General features: G+C 42.6%; 1 protein-coding gene across 1 annotated transcript; it reads left to right on the forward strand.

The window, feature by feature from the left end:
- Window positions 1-4,128: 4,128 nt before the first annotated feature.
- Window positions 4,129-19,302, forward strand: LOC110951250 (juxtaposed with another zinc finger protein 1). Its single transcript, XM_022194228.2, has 5 exons — window positions 4,129-4,593; window positions 11,984-12,056; window positions 13,255-13,451; window positions 14,770-14,939; window positions 16,603-19,302. The coding sequence occupies exons 1-5, from the start codon at window positions 4,479-4,481 to the stop codon at window positions 16,777-16,779; spliced, it is 732 nt and encodes a 243-aa protein (XP_022049920.1). The 5' UTR covers window positions 4,129-4,478; the 3' UTR covers window positions 16,780-19,302.
- Window positions 19,303-19,335: the final 33 nt, after the last annotated feature.

The raw sequence follows: 19,335 nt of genomic DNA on the forward strand, positions 1-19,335 counted from the left end.
AACTGCGTCACTGTCACAGTTCTGATGCACCATGTGTGTGTAATGAGTGTGTTTACGTTGAGTGTGTGTCTACGTGCTGGTGTGTAAGAGAGAACATCTGTGTTCAGCTGATGAAGTCACTCAGTTTCTCTACTGTACATGTGTGAAAGACTGCACACAGCGGTGGTATCAGGTTTTTTGTGCGAGCGTGTCTGCTTGTAATGGCTGTTGGAGTGGCGAATCTGTGTGTATTTCATATTTCGTACGTGCGTTATTGTGTCTCATATGGTTTGGTAGGCAGAGAGCAGTCAGAAAAAGACAGAGTGTGTTCCCAGGTCTTAAGGTTGTTTGCTGAAGTCACTGGCCAGTGGTTTATGACAGACCATTTTAACGCTCGATTAACAGGTCCAACACAGGCCAGCCGGCCCTGGTTAGCCAACCCCAGTGATTTAAGGACATTCTCCTCTCTCTGGGAGCCACACACAGACACACACATTACAGAGCTACAGAGTTCTCTCCTCACCACTGAGCCATTACAGGGAAACATTAATCAATTAACTTTATGGATGTAATAGATCCTGTTGTCAATGGGTTATACAAGTTCTTTTACTTATATAATGATACACACAGTTCACATTTAGAACTGTTCTGTTCTAAAGCACTGACTTCTTTTAGAAACATGTAAATGCTGACTCCACCCTATTACATGCCATTAATTGAATCATTTCCATTAAAACTAAACATCACAAGGCAAGGGATTTACAGGGTGTCCATAAAGTCTCTTTATAATTTTAAGAATTTACTACAAAGGCAGTTGATAGGATATCTTAACCAGATTTGTTTTATTGTAATCAGTGGTTGTCAAAGTTTTTTCTACCTCGTTTAATACACCTCTACCGGGCTTTGCAAAAGTTCTGTTACACTCGGTTTCGTGATCTTTAGAGACGTTTACATGTCGGAGTGAAAAATTCCATTAAATAAACTGAAAGTTCTACCTTATAGGCAGGTGTCCTTACTACAAATTTTTTTCTCCGGTGAAGTTGTATCAAGATGGAAGTCAAAAAAGTTGAGATATCTGCTCTCCTTTGTACTGAACATCAGCCGGATGACCGTCCACAGAGTTGCGGAGAGGCTAAAGAATGGTGAAGATCTTTCAGGTCTTCACCATTCTTGAAAGATCACTGAAAGATCTTCACCATTCTTGAGCCTCTCCGCGACTCTGTGGACGGTCATCCAGCTGATGTTCAGCTGCTTGGCTCTGTCAGACTTGTTGAAGCCAGCATGAAGGAGAGCAGATATCTCAACTCTTTTGACTTCCATCTTGATACAACTTCACCGGAGAAAAAAATTGTATTAAGGACACCTGCCTATAAGGTAGAACTTTCAGTTTATTTAATGGAATTTTTCACTCAGACATGTAAACGTCTCTAAAGATCACGAAACCGTGTAACAGAACTTTTGCAAAGCCGGTATATGGGCACCATTGATTGATGTATGAAGCTAATCAAGACGGTACTCAATTCTTGCCATGTTCGCTGTAGCATAGCCTCATCAATGGTGGCAAGGGCATCAGAAATCTTTTGCTTCAAGTCAGTAATGTTCCGTATCTTTGTTCGATACACAATATCTTTAACATTACCCCATAGAAAGAAGTTCAAGGAGTGATATCTGGTGAACGTGATGGTCAAGGAATTGGCCCATCCCTTTCAATCCACCAATCTGAGAAGTAGCCATTTTTAGGGTTTCATTTTACAGTACCTCTTTTGTTTATTTGTTTATTTGTTTATTATTAGGATCCCCATAAGCTGTACCCTTAGGTCAGCTAATCTTCCTGGGGTCCTCTTTCACCAACAGGATACCTGAAACATACAATTTCAATGTGATTACAAACTTTAATAAACACTGCTTACAATAAAACAAATCTGGTTAAGATACCTTATTAACCGCCTTTGGAATAAATTCTGAAAATTGTAAAGAGACTTTAAGGACACTCTGCATTTATATAGCACACCTCATATGTAAATCACAGTAATAATGTAAAGCATCAAGCACTTTAAAAAATAAAGCATTTACGTGGCAATCTACTAAAATTATTGTTTTGAAAATCTGCAATCCAGCCACTATTTACCATCACAAAAGAAGAATTTCGACAGTCAGAATTGATCCAGGTCTGTTATGCGAAGACTGTGATGCTCTTTCTAGATGTTCACCAAAAGCTCTGTTCCTCCTCCAGACATCCATCCACATAATAGCCACATGACAGCTCAGATCTATTAAAAGTCCCAATGAGACTACTCTGTTTTACTGTTTTATTACAGGCTGGTGCTCGAAGTAAATAGCGATGGAGGAAATATTGACATTCTTTACTTAAGTTCTAATACCTCACAGTAAAAATACTCTATTACAAGTAATAGTCCCACATTGTAAATGTTACTTAAGGTACTGCTAAAAAAATTAAGGGAACACTTCATCATCACAGTATAACACCAATTCAACTGAACTTCAGGGATATTGATCTGTCCATTTGGAATCGTAAGTGATTGTAAATCACCCTGTCACTAGGTTAATAATAGTGCTTTCCACTGTCTATTTTTATGTCATTTTGCTCTCAATAAATTACACAATGTATATCGATGAATTAAGTGTTCCCTTACTCTTTTGAGCAGTGTATGTAAGTATTATCACAAAAATATACCTAAAGTGGTCAAATTAAATTCCCCCTGTGAATGGAATGCGATTGATTATTATATCATTAGATTCTTCTTACTCACACATTCATGAAAAAGTGTGATTTTACTGTTGCAGGTGGTTGCTGTGGAGCTCATTTAGAATTATTTTATATCCAACTGCATAATTGAATATTTTCATAATGGATTATTCTGCTTAGTATTTTGTACCATCATCGTTTTCAGTTCTGAAAAATAATCACAAATATCATCAAGTGCTTTAAAAAGTTATCCAAATAGTTACTGATTTTCCATTAACTAATGAATTATTTGACTGTTTGTTTTTGCTGTACCTGTTTAAACTGTTGGGTAGTTTAATTTAAAGCAAGCAAACAAAAAATCATAATAAAAGTCCTTGTGTGTTTTGTGTGCAGAAATCCAAAATTACAAAATAACTGAAGCTGTCAGATGGATGCAGTGAAGAAAAAAGTGTACTATTTTTTCTTTGAGATGTCGGGGAGAGGCAAAAAGTTTCAGAAAAGCAAAAGACTCAAGTAAAGTTTAAGTATGTCTTAATTTGTACATAAATGCAAAACTTGAGTACATGTACTTGGTTATATTCCACCAGTGAAGTTCTATATCAGCTGGGAAAAAAATGAAGGTTTATTACCTGTTAAATATCTAGGTCATTTTCAATCTTGCATATATTTAATAGTTTTTAGTATTTTAGAATTAATTTAAATTATCATGTTTGTTAGTAGCAAGCTTACCCTTCAATGCAATATCTAAATTACTTCTTAGATTCTCATTGCACAGCACTCCGCTTCAGTATTTCTTATTCAATCATTCCTAATTGAAAAGCTATGTTGCTTTATTAAAAGGTTATTGCATTGCAAGTGCCAGTATATTCATAACAATAATCAGCATAATAATACCTGCTGTAGTTAATCATTATCTAAACCCCTTTACTCAAGTAAAATGACACATTTTATGGTTGAGTAATTCACTGAAATATTATTGAAATCAAAATCAATATTCAGATCACAGGACCTGCAAGTAAAGTTGAAATATGTTACAACATACTTTTATGAATGAAGCACTGTGATGCACTGGCTTACAAATCATATGCTCTTAACATTAGGGAATATGCTTGACAAAGTGCAAGCAAAAATCACTTCAGTTTTGTATTAATTCCCATTGAAAGGAAATGCAAAAATGATCATTCCCACTAACATTGTCACTCACATTGCAATATCTGCCAAAGATAATTGCAATATGACTTTTCTTTTTGCATATTCATCATCTCTTACTGATATCAATAACTGGGGCATTTACAGTGAATTTCCAACCACAGTGCAATATGTAATAAAAGTCTATCATCAATGAATAGTTACTAAGCACCTTTGCTCTGCAAGATAACAGCATCTGAGAAAAAAAAGATGAATCAGATTCTGTTTTTCTCACTCCATGTGTGGTACCCTGGTGTCTCTTTGATGTGCATATAACGCATGCAAATGTGCCGACATGTAGCTTTGATTTGCTGTCACCATCTCTCAGTGTGAGCTGTGGCTCTGATCCCAACAGGTAGGCAGGTCGTGACGTAGGCCGCCACCAACCAGCCTCCCCTCCTCCTCTCTCCCCCATCCCCACCCCCACCGTCACGCCTGCCTCCCAGCTGCGTCCGCCGCTGTCCTGTCTGGCCGCCCGGTGTCTGCTCCGCTGCTCCGCGCTCTGCCCCGCTCCCACCCCGGACCCGAAGCCTCTTGCCTGCTCGTTCACCGCCCCTTCTCCCGGACCCCCCCTCCACCCGGTGAATGCACCAGCGCCGTAGACATGACGGGCATCGCCGCCGCTTCTTTCTTCTCTAATTCCTGCAGGTTCGGGGGCTGCGGACTCCAGTTCGAGTCTCTCGCCGAGCTCATCGTCCACATCGAGGACAATCACATCGGTGAGTCGGGCCGGAGGTGGAGACGCAGCTAGACGGCTAGCTGCGCTAGCTAGCGCCCCAGCTAGCTAGCTAAACGCAGATAGGCTCGGCTTTGCATTCCGCTATTCCTGCCGCTCGCTCTCCGTCGAGCCCCGTCGGAGTGCGACTTATTCGGCAACTTTTATTATCTACAGAGCGGTGTTTTCTAGCGAAATACGCCGCGGGAGTGCTCTTACTTTGCATTGGCTGTGACAGTTACCTTTACAGCGGTAACTCGGCAGCGAGGGCCGCGAAGGTCTCATAGGTGTAACTAGCATCCCGGGCTGGCAGCGGTTTCACGGCTAACACTGCTGGAGAGTCTGTGTTTACATTTCCAGGCCTGATGCAGTGCAGCTCCTCTCACCGCTGCCCGAAACTCTGTCAGGGTTGTCACCTCGGGTTTCTCACCGCAGAGAAGCATCACCTCTCCCATTATGTTGGTGTCAGTTAATTACCACTATATCAATGGAACCGAGTTGCGGCAGACAAACAGGGACATAATTAGGTTATCTTCCAAGATCCAACTTGTTGCACCGCTTATTAGATTTTGAGAGACAGTAAACCCTCTGATAATCACTTTACCCAGCATTTAACACAGCAGAGAAAAACAGTAGTAAACACTATATTTAAGTATAAAAGTACGTTTTGTTACTGTGAGTAGTATTTGCTCCATATTAAAACCTAATATTTGCAATGTATTTGGAATCTCAAAAACGATGTTTTTATTGCATTGTGAGATAACATAAATGCAGAAATGCCTCTTTTAGATGTCATATTTATTAAAGAAGTCATCAGCATCCTCTATTTTTGTTGAGGGAGTGCTTCTTTCTTATTCCTCTGATATAGCAGCAAAAAAGCTGTCAGATGCAGTCTAATTAGTACCCTGCAGTGTAGTACTTGTTAAACATTTAACATTGTTTGCAGCACAGATCAAACTCTTGCTTCTGCTTAAACACTGCATAATCCAATCTGGTAGATTAAACTGTAATCCACCATAAAAATTATACCATAGAAGCATTCAGGGAGTCGCGAAGCGCCGAAACCCTCGCTAATGTGTAGCAACACTGATACGGGCTAATCATTATTTGTGGCGTGTATCCATCCTCATGAGGCTGTTTGAAGGGGGCGAAGCGGGGGGGTAAAATGGATGCTTCATTGAGCCAGTCTCCATGGCAACTGGCAGTCTCTAACGGGGTTGGGGGCAGTATATTGGCTGAGTTATTACACACCTGCTGTCTCACTAACAAAGAGCGCTGCCGAGCTGCCAGCTGTGGTGAGGACATCCAACATGATGTCACCTCGCATGTGGGACGGGGCTGCCGTGCAGATGTGTAAAAGAGGGTTAAGTTTTGGGTAACTGTGTTAGTGGGTGAGCAGAAAGTGGAGCAGGGTGGGGCTGCTATTAATTTTAACCCATATGCTCCATGGATGACCTCCAAATTAACCAAAGAGGGGGCAAATATACACAATTCGATTTTTATGACACTATATAGGTGGTATGTTTTCGGTGTAATCCCACCAAATTAAGGATATAAACAGACAGAAATGCAGACATATTATTTGCCCCCAAAACACCACAGACACTGATGTATGCCCATCTGCCTCCCAGCTCGACCTTTGACCCCCCCAGCCATCAGCTGAGCAGAATGGCAGTTTACCAGTCAGATCTCTTGGATTAATGAATTACCCCTCTGCTCCCATCATACCACGCCTGGTCATCAGCGGTGTCAAGATCACACACAGTCTAATCAATACTGCCTGCAGATCAGTTACTACAGGGATTTGTGTGACAGATGGAGGGGATTGAAGTGAGAGTGCGGGACAGGAGGGGGGCTAGTTGCATTTGGCTTTGACTCTGCTTTTTGGTTTTGAGGTTGTGCAGTGGTGCGTGATTAATAATCAACTGAGGAATATGGTAGTTTGATCTTCCTGACGTTTTCACCTGAGACGTCAGGTAAGCTGTTCACCCTCGTGTCGTCCTGCGGGTCAGATTGACCCGTTTTAAAGTTTGAAAATGTGGGAAAAAACATTTTTCAGGTATTTGAGGAATTTTTTGCTGAATTTTTGAATTTTTTTCAGACAAGGAAACAATATTTTTGGTGAACATAAATGAGGACAACAGGAGGGTTAAGAGATTGTCGTGATAGTGATTATTCTTTGAGTGTGCTAAAAAAAAAAAAAGCCCACTGTAACCATAAAGCTATTAGTCTAGCAGCGACAAAACTCTTGTACTATGAGATGTAAAAGCAGAACTCAGTCCAAGTTGCAGAGATCACCCGACAGGTCTGTGTGCTTGAAGGAGAGTCATTGCTGCAGACTGTGCTGCCCTCTTGTGTTAGGGCAACTTATGTGCTACATTACCAAAACAGTCCAATTTAGTTTCAGCCACTGGTCTTGGACTGATGTTGGCCTCCTGCCTTCTCTGACACCACACTCAATAGCTCGCAGCAAGCAGACCAGATGAGCCTGGCATGATCCTATCCGTGAGAAAACTAGGTAATGTGTGGGTCCTGAGTGTTGACCTCATTCTAGAAGAAAGAGCAACAGCCTTCCAGTGACATGCCCGCACTGTTTAGATTACAGCAGAACGCCAGGGGAACTGGATTAGGTGAGCTGTTTTTAGTGTGGTGTTTGGTTGTTGTCGAAGGCTTTGTGCGGTGAGTCGAGGTAAGGTCTGAGGAATGCAATGATGTCAGGCCTCTGTGCGTGTGTGCACGGCGGCAGTGTGCTGTGTTCTCACCTGCACAAGCACGTACCTGCCTCTTACCTCAGCAAAACGGAGCAGGAAGGGAGGGGGAGGCGGATAGAGATTAAAAGTGGGGAAGAGATTAGACAGAGAGGGTTAAGAAAGCAAAAATATGGGTGTAAGCACGAGGAAATCCCATACATGTCAGCCTTGTTTGGACGGAGTTTACGTGGATATTTTGGTTTGGATTCGGTTTTATAACTGGTTTCAAAGGTTGAGCTCTGATTTGACATGAGTGATTACAATGGCACTGTGTTGTAATTGTCTAGTTTTTGCCGAAGCATGTTGATAATTAGTCTGCAGTAACATTTACGGATATAATCATCTCAGTATGGAGAAGTAGTGATTAACCAAAGAATGCTAACGGGTAGAAAAACCCTTCTGCTTTTGTTTGTTGTCAAGTAATTCAAAATTGTTGAAAGTAGAAAAGTAGAGTATTATCTCTTATAAACAATCAAATCAAGATCAAGCACTGTAGAAAGACTTTCATAAAAAATACAGGCCCAAAAGTATACACTGAATGCAACCAAAGTGAATATACCTGTGATTACCAATTAGTCTAATTGCATGCACATGGTTATAAAATGACCTTTAAATCCCAGAACTTGCTAATTTTCTTTTTGTCTCAATGTCTGCATCATGTCTTCACATAGAAAAAAAAATCCGGAGGAATTGAAAAATCTCATGATGTAACTTCACAAAGGTGGAAAAGGACGCAAAAAAAAAGATGGGCTAAAATCATTTGAAACGCAGTTGCAGCAGTAATTAGGAAGGTTTAGAACGAGCCATATTACCACTAATCAGAACCACAGTGATCGTTCCACTAAAATAATGCCACTGATGGTGCAATTTAGCTTTGAAAAACAGACGGGCAAATGCTTCAAAGTTGCACAGTGGTCATCAATGAAAATAAAGAGTTTCTGTGATAGCTTAGACAGTGCGAAGGATGTTAAATATGCCAACCTTCAAGAAAAGAATGCATGCTGAGGAAAGAGGAAAGCCAAGCTTCAAAGCATAGAAAAAGCCAGCGGGATCTTGGGAGCACATTCTGGGGTCGGATGAGACCAACTTCGGTTCAGCTCAGGTGAGGTGTAGCATGTTTGGTATGAACACAGTGAATGCATAGTCCTGACAGTGAAGCACGGAGGTGGGAGGTGATGATCATGATGCTTGAGTGCAGAAGGTGTTTTGGAGATGGCCTTTATAGATAATGCCATGAATGCCTGTTGATATTCCAGCATAGAGTAGCTGAATACAACAATGTCTGCAGGATGGTAGAACGTAGCATAACTTGTGTCTCCTCCATTCTGAGGAGGATCGAGTCTGTCATGAAGAAAAGAAGCGTGGACATGAAGTATTGAATGTCACTGATTTCTTTTGTTACATTGAGTTCCTGCATTTTTATATAGTAAATGTAAATTGTGCTTAAAAAAACAGAAGAGCACCCTGCTACAAGCCCTAATGTTCTAGTTAGAAGTCATGTGATTACTGTGAGGTAGTACAATCTTGAAAATTTAAATGTTACTTGGGTGTGCCCACTTCTGTTATATGCTGTACCAGAACTTGTCTTTGTTTCTTTGATGTTGCCAGTACAGTTAGGCAAAAAATCATAATTGCAATAGCTGTTACATATTTTTTTGAGCACAAAAGCTTTCTAAGATGTTAAGATGTTCTGTTTTCATCTGTTGTACAAGATCCTAAGCTGAACGTCCTGAAATGTTGGACAGTTGGTCAGATAAAACTGCTGATAATCTTAATTAATTGGTGGACTAATCACTATAGCTCTACTTATAAGGTATTTTCCCTGTACTTGGCAAATTGCGATAAGAATCAGTTTTTATGAAGTTTATTGCTTTAGTCGGGATTGTTGCCATTTAGTCCAGTCCTCGATGCCAGACTGCTTCCCATCCCACTTTTAGAGGTGTGACACAGGGAGGGGTGTGTGTGTTTGCTCAGTATATGAGAGAGTGTGTTCCCCATACTTCCTAAATGACCTGTCAGGGTGTAGTGGAGCAATTACTGGACTGGCATCCCAAACTGGAAACTGCAGACCCTCTCTTTTCAGCACACAGATTCTCACACACACACACACACACACACAGTCACACACATCGCCTTTCGGAAGTCACAAGGTCTGAGCGCCCCACCAAGCACTAGGAAGTGTAATTACAGAGAAGTTTGCCTTCCTCCACCCTTATCCCCCCTCTTTGCTCCCGCTCCTCCTCTCCTCTCCCTCCATCCGGTTGCCTGCTGCTCTAGAAACACGTTAAAATGCTCTCTGTGGCTTAATTAGCAGGCTGCAAAACAAGCCATGCATTCTTGGCCTGGTTTCAACACATGCACACGTGGAGACGCACATACACAGACCTCTGCACGATTTTTCGTACATGTGGACGCATGCAGGCCGGGTGTATTCAGCAGGGGGCAGCAGTGTGCCATCGGTGAAAGATGGATGCGCTTGTTGTGAAATAAGTGAAGTGGCTGTTGATTGGGTGCTGCTTTCAGGAATGTTAATTAGGGATATATTTACATACCTCAGAGACTTTGAAATGCATCAGTCATGTAGCACATGCGCTAAAATACAGACACACACATTTGCAGCAGCCCACTAATACTATGCACTCTGAGTTTGAAATTAAACTTTAAAATTTGATCAGTGAATATCAACAGCTAATTTGGAGTGAGCATGTGCAGGTCTTCCTCCTGCTCCAGCGGCAGGATCAGCAGCGTATTAGCGTCCTGTCTTGCCAGGTGAGCGGAAGTCGTAAAAGCCGGTGAACATTTACTACAGCTCTCGCTCTCTGCACCTGGCTTACTCCATTTCCACCGACACCCCTCCCCCTTTGCCACACACACACACACACACACACACACACACACACACGTGCACATACACTTCCCTCATCCCCAATCCCCTGGTCCTTGTGCATCCCAACTTATGAACCCATGATTTTTTTCTTCCTGTATTATTGCTATTCAGGCCTTCAGCTGCTATTTGGCTGGCATTTAATTGGTCATTTCATTGTTTTTGAATCTGTCCATTACTTTCTCAATTGAGTGATTGTTTGTTCTATAAACTGTCAGAAAAGGGTGAAAAATATATGTCTGTATTTCCCAAAGCCCAAGATGATGTCCTCAATTGTCTTGTCTTTTGTCCACAACTCAAAAATGAATTTGTACCATTTTTGCACATTCCTGCATTTACTCTCAGCTTTTTTGGCCTCTTCGTATCTTCAGACAAACTCTAACCATCCTCGCCCCTTCTTCCCCTGAATGGTGATTTATGTAGATGCTATAAATATTGCCGTAGTACACTCTACCCTGTGTTGTCCAGCCTAGCTGGTGGTTTCCAAAGGTCAGACTTAAAGATGCTGGTAGGTCTCACTGTCTCTCATTGTCACATGCCTCATGACTCGGCTGTGTCAGTGATGTAGGTCGAGCTCTGGTCTCCACATCAGAGCAGCAGGTAGGATTATTAAGGCTCAGCTGTAAAAGACTGTCAAAGACCACCTCTGTGGACCACCTCACATATATGTGTTTGTGTGTGAGCCTGTGTTTGTGATCACAGATGTCCTGATATCTATTTTTTTCTTTCCTTAGCCTTTTCAGTTATATATTTTGAAAGTCACTTGTATAGGTCCCTGGTTTGTACTGCAGCAGGAGTAGTGAGGATTTTTTTTTTTTCTTCTCTGGGTTGTTTTCTTGTTTTCTGGTCTTCTTGGTGTTCTCGGTGCACTGTGGGAAGTCTGCATTCTTTTTTAATTATGAGGTGTGAAAGCCTGAAAACCAAAGGGCTAAGAGGGCCAGCACACACTTGAGATTAGTTGGAAGGAGCGTCCTGCAGTGTTGTGAATCGTTGCACGGAGATGGTCGAGTCCTTGGATCTGAATGGCGATACATCTGCTAGCCATTACATATGCAGCTGCAATTATGCCTACAAGTGCACGCAAACTCACACGGACAAAGATGCCATGGCATAAACCTATTAGTTTTTTTGTTTTACTTTGGCTCTCTCTGAATGTCCCCCTCTTGAACACTTGATGGCACTGGTAGTTCACAGATGCAACCCACCCGCAGTGTTTTCATGCACACTTGCTCCTGTTTTCCAGGGGGTATGAGGTGGGACTTTGAAGTTGACACAGCTTCCCTCAGGCAGTGGAAGTTGCCTACTGTAGTGTTACTGACTTAGCAAGTCAACTGGAAAAAGCGTGTGTGTGTGTGTGTGTGTGTGTGTGTGTGCGCGTCTCGGCTAATACACTGCGTACATTCATCACAGCCTCCGAGTTGCTGCTTCACTCTCGGACAAATTTCCTCTTCGCCACATTCAGACTCGGGCAATAATTAAGCAGCCTTGGGTCACTTAGGGAAAGACATCGGTTGTAAATTAGAGAGGGTTTGGTGCTGGCGTAATAATGTGTCGCTTATGAAAGCATCTGAAATGTATCTGCAGGGTGCAACACATTATGGACTAATACAGAGAACCCAGTGTGAGAAACATCCAGTAATCTATCAGCCTGTCTGGCAGGAAGAATACATGTATGAGTCAGCTACATACTGAAAGTATTCACTCAACATTTTCCCTTCACAGGGAGAGGTGATTAATCTGAATGTCTCTTTCTCTCTCAGACACAGATCCGCGGGTTTTGGAGAAGCAGGAGCAACAGCAGCCCACTTATCTGGCCTTAAGCTACATCAACAGGTACACACACATTCACAAACGTAACCGAAAAGCGTTCCTCTACAGAGGGCAGCATTGTTCCACTGGTGGAAGTGTGCGTCCATCTGTGCGTGAGTGTGTGTACATGTGGCTTGCGGAGGGCATCTCAAATTACCGAAGTCTTCCCATAGACACAGCAGTGACTCATCCACAGACCAGCTCAGAAAACCACACAAGACAATTGGTCCTGACTCCCAGCGCTGCGAACAGCAAAGCCAAAGGCGGCGTTTCGGGATTACGGCATGTGTGTGTTTTCGTGTGGTGAACCGACGTGTCACGTTCTACTTAATGCCTTGTTAAATCACTCTACGACACAAGAGTGCAAAAGATAATGGAACAGAGAGAGAAAGAAAGATTGAGGCTTGTTTTCTTTGATAATCGTTCAAGTGACAAGGTTGTAAATATCATCGATACTCACTGTACATGTTGCAAGGGCACTGTATTCAGCTGCTCAGTTATGTGTCTTCCCATCACAAGCGTCTTTCTATCCCTCTAAAAGCAACAGTCTACACAAGAGCCATAATTAGATGAGTTGAAAAATTAAAGGCTTTTATTAGAGGAACAAATGCCACAAATCTTGCAGCAGCAGGACACTCAAGTTTGATCCAAACCTGTATATGTATATAGAGAAAGAATGGACAAAACTACAAAAATATCCCAGTAAAACCAATGAATGAATGATGCATAGATAAAGTTATTAATAGTAGTAATCATAATACTGTTTTTTGAACAATGTCAGCAATGCAGAAGTGTAAAAATGTGCAGTCATGTTTGACCAGCATTGCCTCTATTTACAGAGCGCTCCTGTTGGCATCAACAGGACTGTCACATGCAAGCTTGTTGATAAATGATACTGCATGCAGCGACAAGATGTCTCAGCCAAATAATTAGAAGAAATTGCATTCCAGAAAAACTGAAATAGTTCATTTGGAAGCAGGGGCACCATTAGGTAATTTGTCCACCGCAGAGCTATGACAAGTGGGTTTTTCCACTGTTCTAAACTGCAATCATCATGTGAGAAAAAACAAAAAATTCAGAGCAGTGACTCAAAACAAGTGTAAGGGATCCGTGTGAACATGTTTTTGGCATTTGTTTATGCTGTGTTTTAACATCATTGTCTCTCTAAACAATCTAATACTGGATTGATTGTTGATTAACGACACCTCTCGCGTGCTATCAGGTTTATGACGGATGCGGCCCGTCGGGAGCAAGAGACCATGAAGAAGAAGGCCACACCCAAGCTGTCCCTGTCCATCACGGGCGGAGTGTCCAGGAACAGCACGGCCACACCTCCCCGCCACACCAGCGGTAACCTGACGCCTCCCGTCACGCCCCCCATCACCCCCTCCTCCTCATTCCGCAGCAGCACACCTACAGGTACGACAGGTGTGTGTGCGCATGTGGTGAAAAGCGTGTTTCAGAGGAGGAAAGATGAATTGCGTGTGCATGTGGAGGGAACGGAGGTGTTGAAACCGACTCATGCAAATTACCCCAGCTCGCAGAAACAGGGAAAAAAAGCGTAGAGTTATGATTGCGCCATCAGGAGCGTATTCATCAATTCAGAGAGCACACTGAAGAGCAAATGAAGACACTTGTAACGCAAGTGGAATGCAGCTTTTTTCATACCTGCTCAATGACATCACAAAGTGAAAACTCAGTCATGCCTGCCAGCAGCTCAAGAGCCTGCTCAGCTTTTATTCAGTCATAGAACTCTAAATAGAAACCAATAATTATTCACGTTTCGCCATGGAAATAGTTTTGTATATATTGGGATGTTTTCATGCTAATATTTCCTGAAATTTTTGAATCATAGGGAAAACTGGCCGTCAGAGTGCAAATTGGTAAAGGCTGAACTTAACCTTTATCTACTGCTGTGTGTGTGTAATAGTGTGTTTGTGTGTTGGGTTTGGTGGCTCCTGCAGTGAGCAGAGCAGTCAACACTCTGCTAATTACATAGCAGCTGTCATGCTGTGTGTTCGCATGGGGCCGTGTGTTGCACAGCTCAGAAGCAGATGTCCAATTCCAGCCCAAATGGTTGCAAACGTAGTGTTAGGTCTGGGCTTACACACCGACATGGCTACACACACACACACACACACACACACACACACACACACACACACACACACACACACACACACACACACACACACACACACACACACACGTCCTCTTTCAACATGTGCCAGGGTGCCATCCATTTCCTCATGCTGAGGTGCAGCATTTCCTGTGAGATGGCAGGGGGGTCAGTGGGCCTTTATGTGTGTGTTGTGTGTGTGTGCGTGTGTGTTGTTCCTGAGCATTTCAGTAATGTGGTATGTGTTTGTGTGCGCGTGTGCATGTGAGTGGAAAATGTTCTGCACTTAGCAAAGCACATTTTCCAGGCTGAGCAATGGGGATCACTCCCACTTAATGATCTCTTTCTCGGTGCCAATCCCTGCATTTTGACTCACAGGCACACACACACACACGCGCGCCACTTCCGTCTCGTCGTCTGCTTCCAGTGACATGTGGCCGGCTAATGCATCTAAACAGAAGCAGAATACAGAGAAACGTATTAATAAAACAAGTCACATATCGTTTTTTGTTCGTAAATTCCCAAAGCATGATGTTCTCTCGGCTGTGTCCCCATTAATATTTCATCTGGCATGACAAGTGGTTTTTTTTGTTCTGCGCGGCTCCATTGTGCCTCCAGGCAGTGAGTATGACGAGGAGGAGGTAGACTACGAGGAGTCGGACAGCGATGAGTCGTGGACCACAGAAAGCGCCATCAGCTCCGAGTCCATCCTCAGCTCCATGTGCATGAATGGGGGAGAGGAGAAGCCGTTCGCCTGCCCCGTCCCCGGTTGTAAGAAGAGATACAAGGTGAGACCAGAGCCACGGGACATGAGGTTGTGTTTCTGATTAAGTCCACACTGAAGCTTTTGTCCGGCTATCACATGCCAGGACACAATGTTTGAAAAAGCACATTATAAACCCAGAATGTCGTGGTTGAATGCAGTGATAAATATACCGGGGTTTATTTGCCTTGGTTGGATTTTTATGACAGCTGATAACAAAACCCTCATTCAGCTCATTGTCCCAGCTTAGCTAATGGGCAGCGTGGGAACATTACTGTTCAGTAGCCTTTTTAGACCAAAACAGTAATGTGGGAAAAGCCACATTTGGTGTTAATTAATGAGGATTTGGCACAAGTCTCACATTGTTTAATGTTGATATAACAAGACTGAGAATCCACCATCATGATAGCAGCTCTGAAGCTGTGTTTAGTAACGGCACTTATTTAGTAAAAGTGAATTTAGCGTTTTAGCTTGATTACATTTGCCGATTAGCGCTAAACAACAACTTCTGCTATCATTTGCAGTGCAGATATTAAAATACTTGTCAAACTGAACCTTACATCTGATCATGCTGTTTATCTGTAGATCAGCTATTAAAACTCATCCTGACAGGCACAAATGTCAGTTTTGGAGAGCTTAAAAATCACACTGAAAGCCAGTATAATCAGTTTTCTAGTATGAATGCTGCACTGATGAGTTTTAAAGGTTGAGCATGTGATTCTAAACTAATTCAGTTTTTATCAGATTCAGTGAGTATCTCCTAATAGTCTGCTAGTTGCCTTTACTGTGTGCACACTGAAATAACAACCTCAGTGTACGTGTGCAGCCCTTGCTCTGTAAATGTGACACAAACAAAGTGTCTTGGATGGATTCCAGCGTGTCATGTGCACATTCTAGTAGAAGGGGAGGGGAAGATGGAGGGAAAGCGGTCAGTGGGAGCAAATACGCAATATTCTAAACATGCAAACGAGCTACATATCAACAGTTTCTCCAGAATCACAGCCTCCACCTTAATTGCATTTATGATCTGTTAAGAAAAGATACAAATAAACATATCCCAACCTTTAGTGTGGGGTTGGGAATTGGTGAAATTTTATGCTGTCAGCATATAAATTCCACTTTCAGAGTTATATAGGCCTAATTGTGATGCAATAACACAAGGTATTTCTCTACCTTCTGTGTGTGGAAGACGCAAAATGACTTCACTGTGGGAGTGAACGGCAGGGACCAACCTGAAAACAGAGCAGAAATAAAACAAATAGAAAATCTTGATCTGTTTCGATACATTCTGTGAAAATTTGAGGCGATTTCAACAAGAATTGCCAAAATCGTTGGACTGCGAAATGATGTCAAATTGTTTAGGACACCTTGTATGTTACATAGAATTGTATTGCACATTTCCCATTGTCACTATTGCACATGATAACATTACACGTTATTACCCTATACATGTCCCATTATCACAATCACTCATAAATGGGGACTATAATGTGTTGAGTTGTGCGTAAATCTCCTGCTTTCAAGGGTTGTAAATTAGCTGGATCCGAATTCTACATGCAAGTTTGGGAATAAGCTGCAATGTTTATATTGAGTACCAGACATGAGTGGGCACAAGTAGTAATTGTAACCCTTCCTTTTTGTCTTCCTTCACCCGTGTCCCCGTCTTCCCACATCCCGTACGTCGTCAGAATGTGAATGGTATCAAATACCACGCCAAGAACGGCCACCGCACACAGATTCGTGTGAGGAAACCCTTCAAATGTCGCTGCGGCAAGAGCTACAAGACCTCGCAGGGCCTGAGACACCACACCATCAACTTCCACCCGCCCGTCTCCACCGAGATCCTGCGCAAGATCCAAGGCTAGAGCCTGCGGTCACTCTGGTCAACTACCCCAAACATGGCCCTGTCCTGACTTTTACCTTACCCATCCCACACACTACAGGATCAAGTGCATGCTTTAAGTTGTTTTCATATTTTTGTTTTTGACCATCTTTTTATTTGTGTTCAATTTTTTTTCTATCCATGTTATATCACTTGTATTTTTGGTAAAAAAAAAAAAAAGGTATCTTTGTAGTATTTTTATCGATGTACATTTGCACATTCGTACATGCTATCACGTTACTTTTTTCTATTGTTTGACTTACATAAGGTGCTAACTGTAAAAAACAACAGAAAGAAAAGACAAAAAAACAAACGAAAGAAGAGGGGCGAAACGTAAGAGGAGGAGACGTGGAACAAGAAGTGCAACCAAACCCTGCCTTTTTTCCTGCTCATATGCGAGTGGGATGAAGTTGACTTTTAGTGCCGATATAAGCTCAGTCGTCGTTGCACTCCATCTCCAATCGCTGCAGAGTCCAGCTGAGCTTAGATCTGTGCCTTCACGGTCACTTCTGGGGGTCTAAGGGCGAGAGTTAAGTTATACTTTAAATAGATATATTGCTATATAAACAATAGACAGATATGTATGTGTACATAAAAATATATAAAAGTATTCATGAGCATATACATAAATAGTTACACTTTATTTTCAAGCTTTATTTTATATATTTTTTGTCAGTGTTTTAAACTTCAGTGTTTTTCTGTTCTTCTATGTATCAGTAAGTGTTCCTTTCATTCCTTATTTGCTGAGACGGCCAGTTTTGTCACCTCAGAGGTCAAGGCCAAACAGCTGGCTGACTTTAGGTTCAAAGGGTGGAGTTTTCTCTCACACACCCTAGAGATTAGGAGCCAACACTCCTTTCGGTTTGACACGCGTATTTTACTGTTAAACAGGACGAAAACGTATGAGAACACAGTCCAGACCAATAGTCCATATCTTAAAACGCTTCATCCCCACAGAAAGCCATCCATATCTGCAGTGTTTCCTCATTCAGAGTGCCAGAGCTGCGTTCCACAGACTTAGCCGGCGAAAGCAGGTTAAGCTTCATACTGTATTCCAGTTGCCAACATCTTTGTGTCCGTTTTGTTTTTGTTTTTTTCCCCCATGATCGTTGCCAACAGCTCTCCACTGCCAAACATTGACCATACCATGTGCCTGATGAGGGGGGAGGGAGGGAGGGAGGGAAGGGGAGGGGGGTGTGGAGGCGGTGGGGAAGAGCGTTTCGCTCCGGAGGTTGCCGAACGTGTGGCGATGATTTTTTTCGTGGCGCCTCCAATGTTGGGATGAGTGGATGTACATCAGCAGAATGTTTTCACGCATACTTTCTGTGCTGTAACGAGAAAAATAATGTGTGACAGGGGAGGGCGGGTGTGTATTTGAAAGAGATTACCATCTACAACGTGTCGTTTGTGTGTGTTGTAGACAACAGCATTCCAGTCCATTGTGTGCATGTGCGAGTGATGCGAGTGTGAGTTTTCAGCAGTATCCAAGTCATCAGCCTAGAGAGTATTACTGTATTCTGTGTGTTTCAGTGCTCGGATGTGTTGCGTTTCTGTGCCAGGATGGTTGGCTGGCTGACGCCGTTGCATCACGTAGTGTCGCAGCCGTCAGCTTGTTGCCCCTGACTGGGATTTCTTCATCGCAGGAGCTGAGCGGTGCAGCGCCGCCACTCGCCAAGACACATTTGTTCATTACATCATTTCCCTCATCTTGCGCAAAGTTTATTCAGGCTCAGAGCATGAGCTTTTTCTGTTTTGTTCACTTGATGGGTATAGTGACCTCTGACATGCACACATCCTCCTGTCCTCCAGTTTGCTGTAGCCATGGTAACCAAGGGGTTAGCATGGCGTTTTTGATAGCAATCACCACAAACCTGTACTTCTGATTCAATGACTTCAGTTAGTGTGCTGCTAAACAAAAAAAAAAAAGCACAAACCTGGCTTCAAAGCGATCTATGTGTGAGATCTGTAACAATCTTGGTGCTAGAGCACATCTGTGGAGCTGCTGCCCTAAAAGTAACCCCAAGCTGATCCGAGAGGAAGCTTCATTTCTGCCTCCAGCATAGGGAATGACTTTCTCAGCAGGAACGGACTGAGATTTTAGCTGTCAAACACTCGTAAAACCATCCTCGCTTCACAGACACCGCCATCACCATGGCAATACTTTGAGCCTGTTCATGGGGGCCAATTGCAGTATTACACATATGGGAGAGGAGGAGCGGAGGCTGTGTGCAGGAGGGGGGGATGAGGGAAGGATTTCAGTATACCGTGTACAGTGAATGTATTGTAACGTGCGTCTGTTGTCAAGTGCTTTTAAATTATATTTTCGTATGTAACGTGGAGACCAATGTTTCCTTTTTGTATGGGGGGACAACAGGTTCTGAGCAGAGTGACTTGTAAACGATGTCAAACTGTCTTTCTATATAAAAGAGAAGCTGCTTAAATGTAAACAATAAACGACTGAAAAAAACAGCAAAATAAAGTAAAGAGCTCTGTAGCTCAGACTGATGGTGGAGATCTTTCTTCCTCTCTCAACCCAAAT

This window comes from Acanthochromis polyacanthus, chromosome 11 (genome assembly GCF_021347895.1).
Source record: "Acanthochromis polyacanthus isolate Apoly-LR-REF ecotype Palm Island chromosome 11, KAUST_Apoly_ChrSc, whole genome shotgun sequence".
Classification (NCBI taxonomy): domain Eukaryota; kingdom Metazoa; phylum Chordata; class Actinopteri; family Pomacentridae; genus Acanthochromis; species Acanthochromis polyacanthus.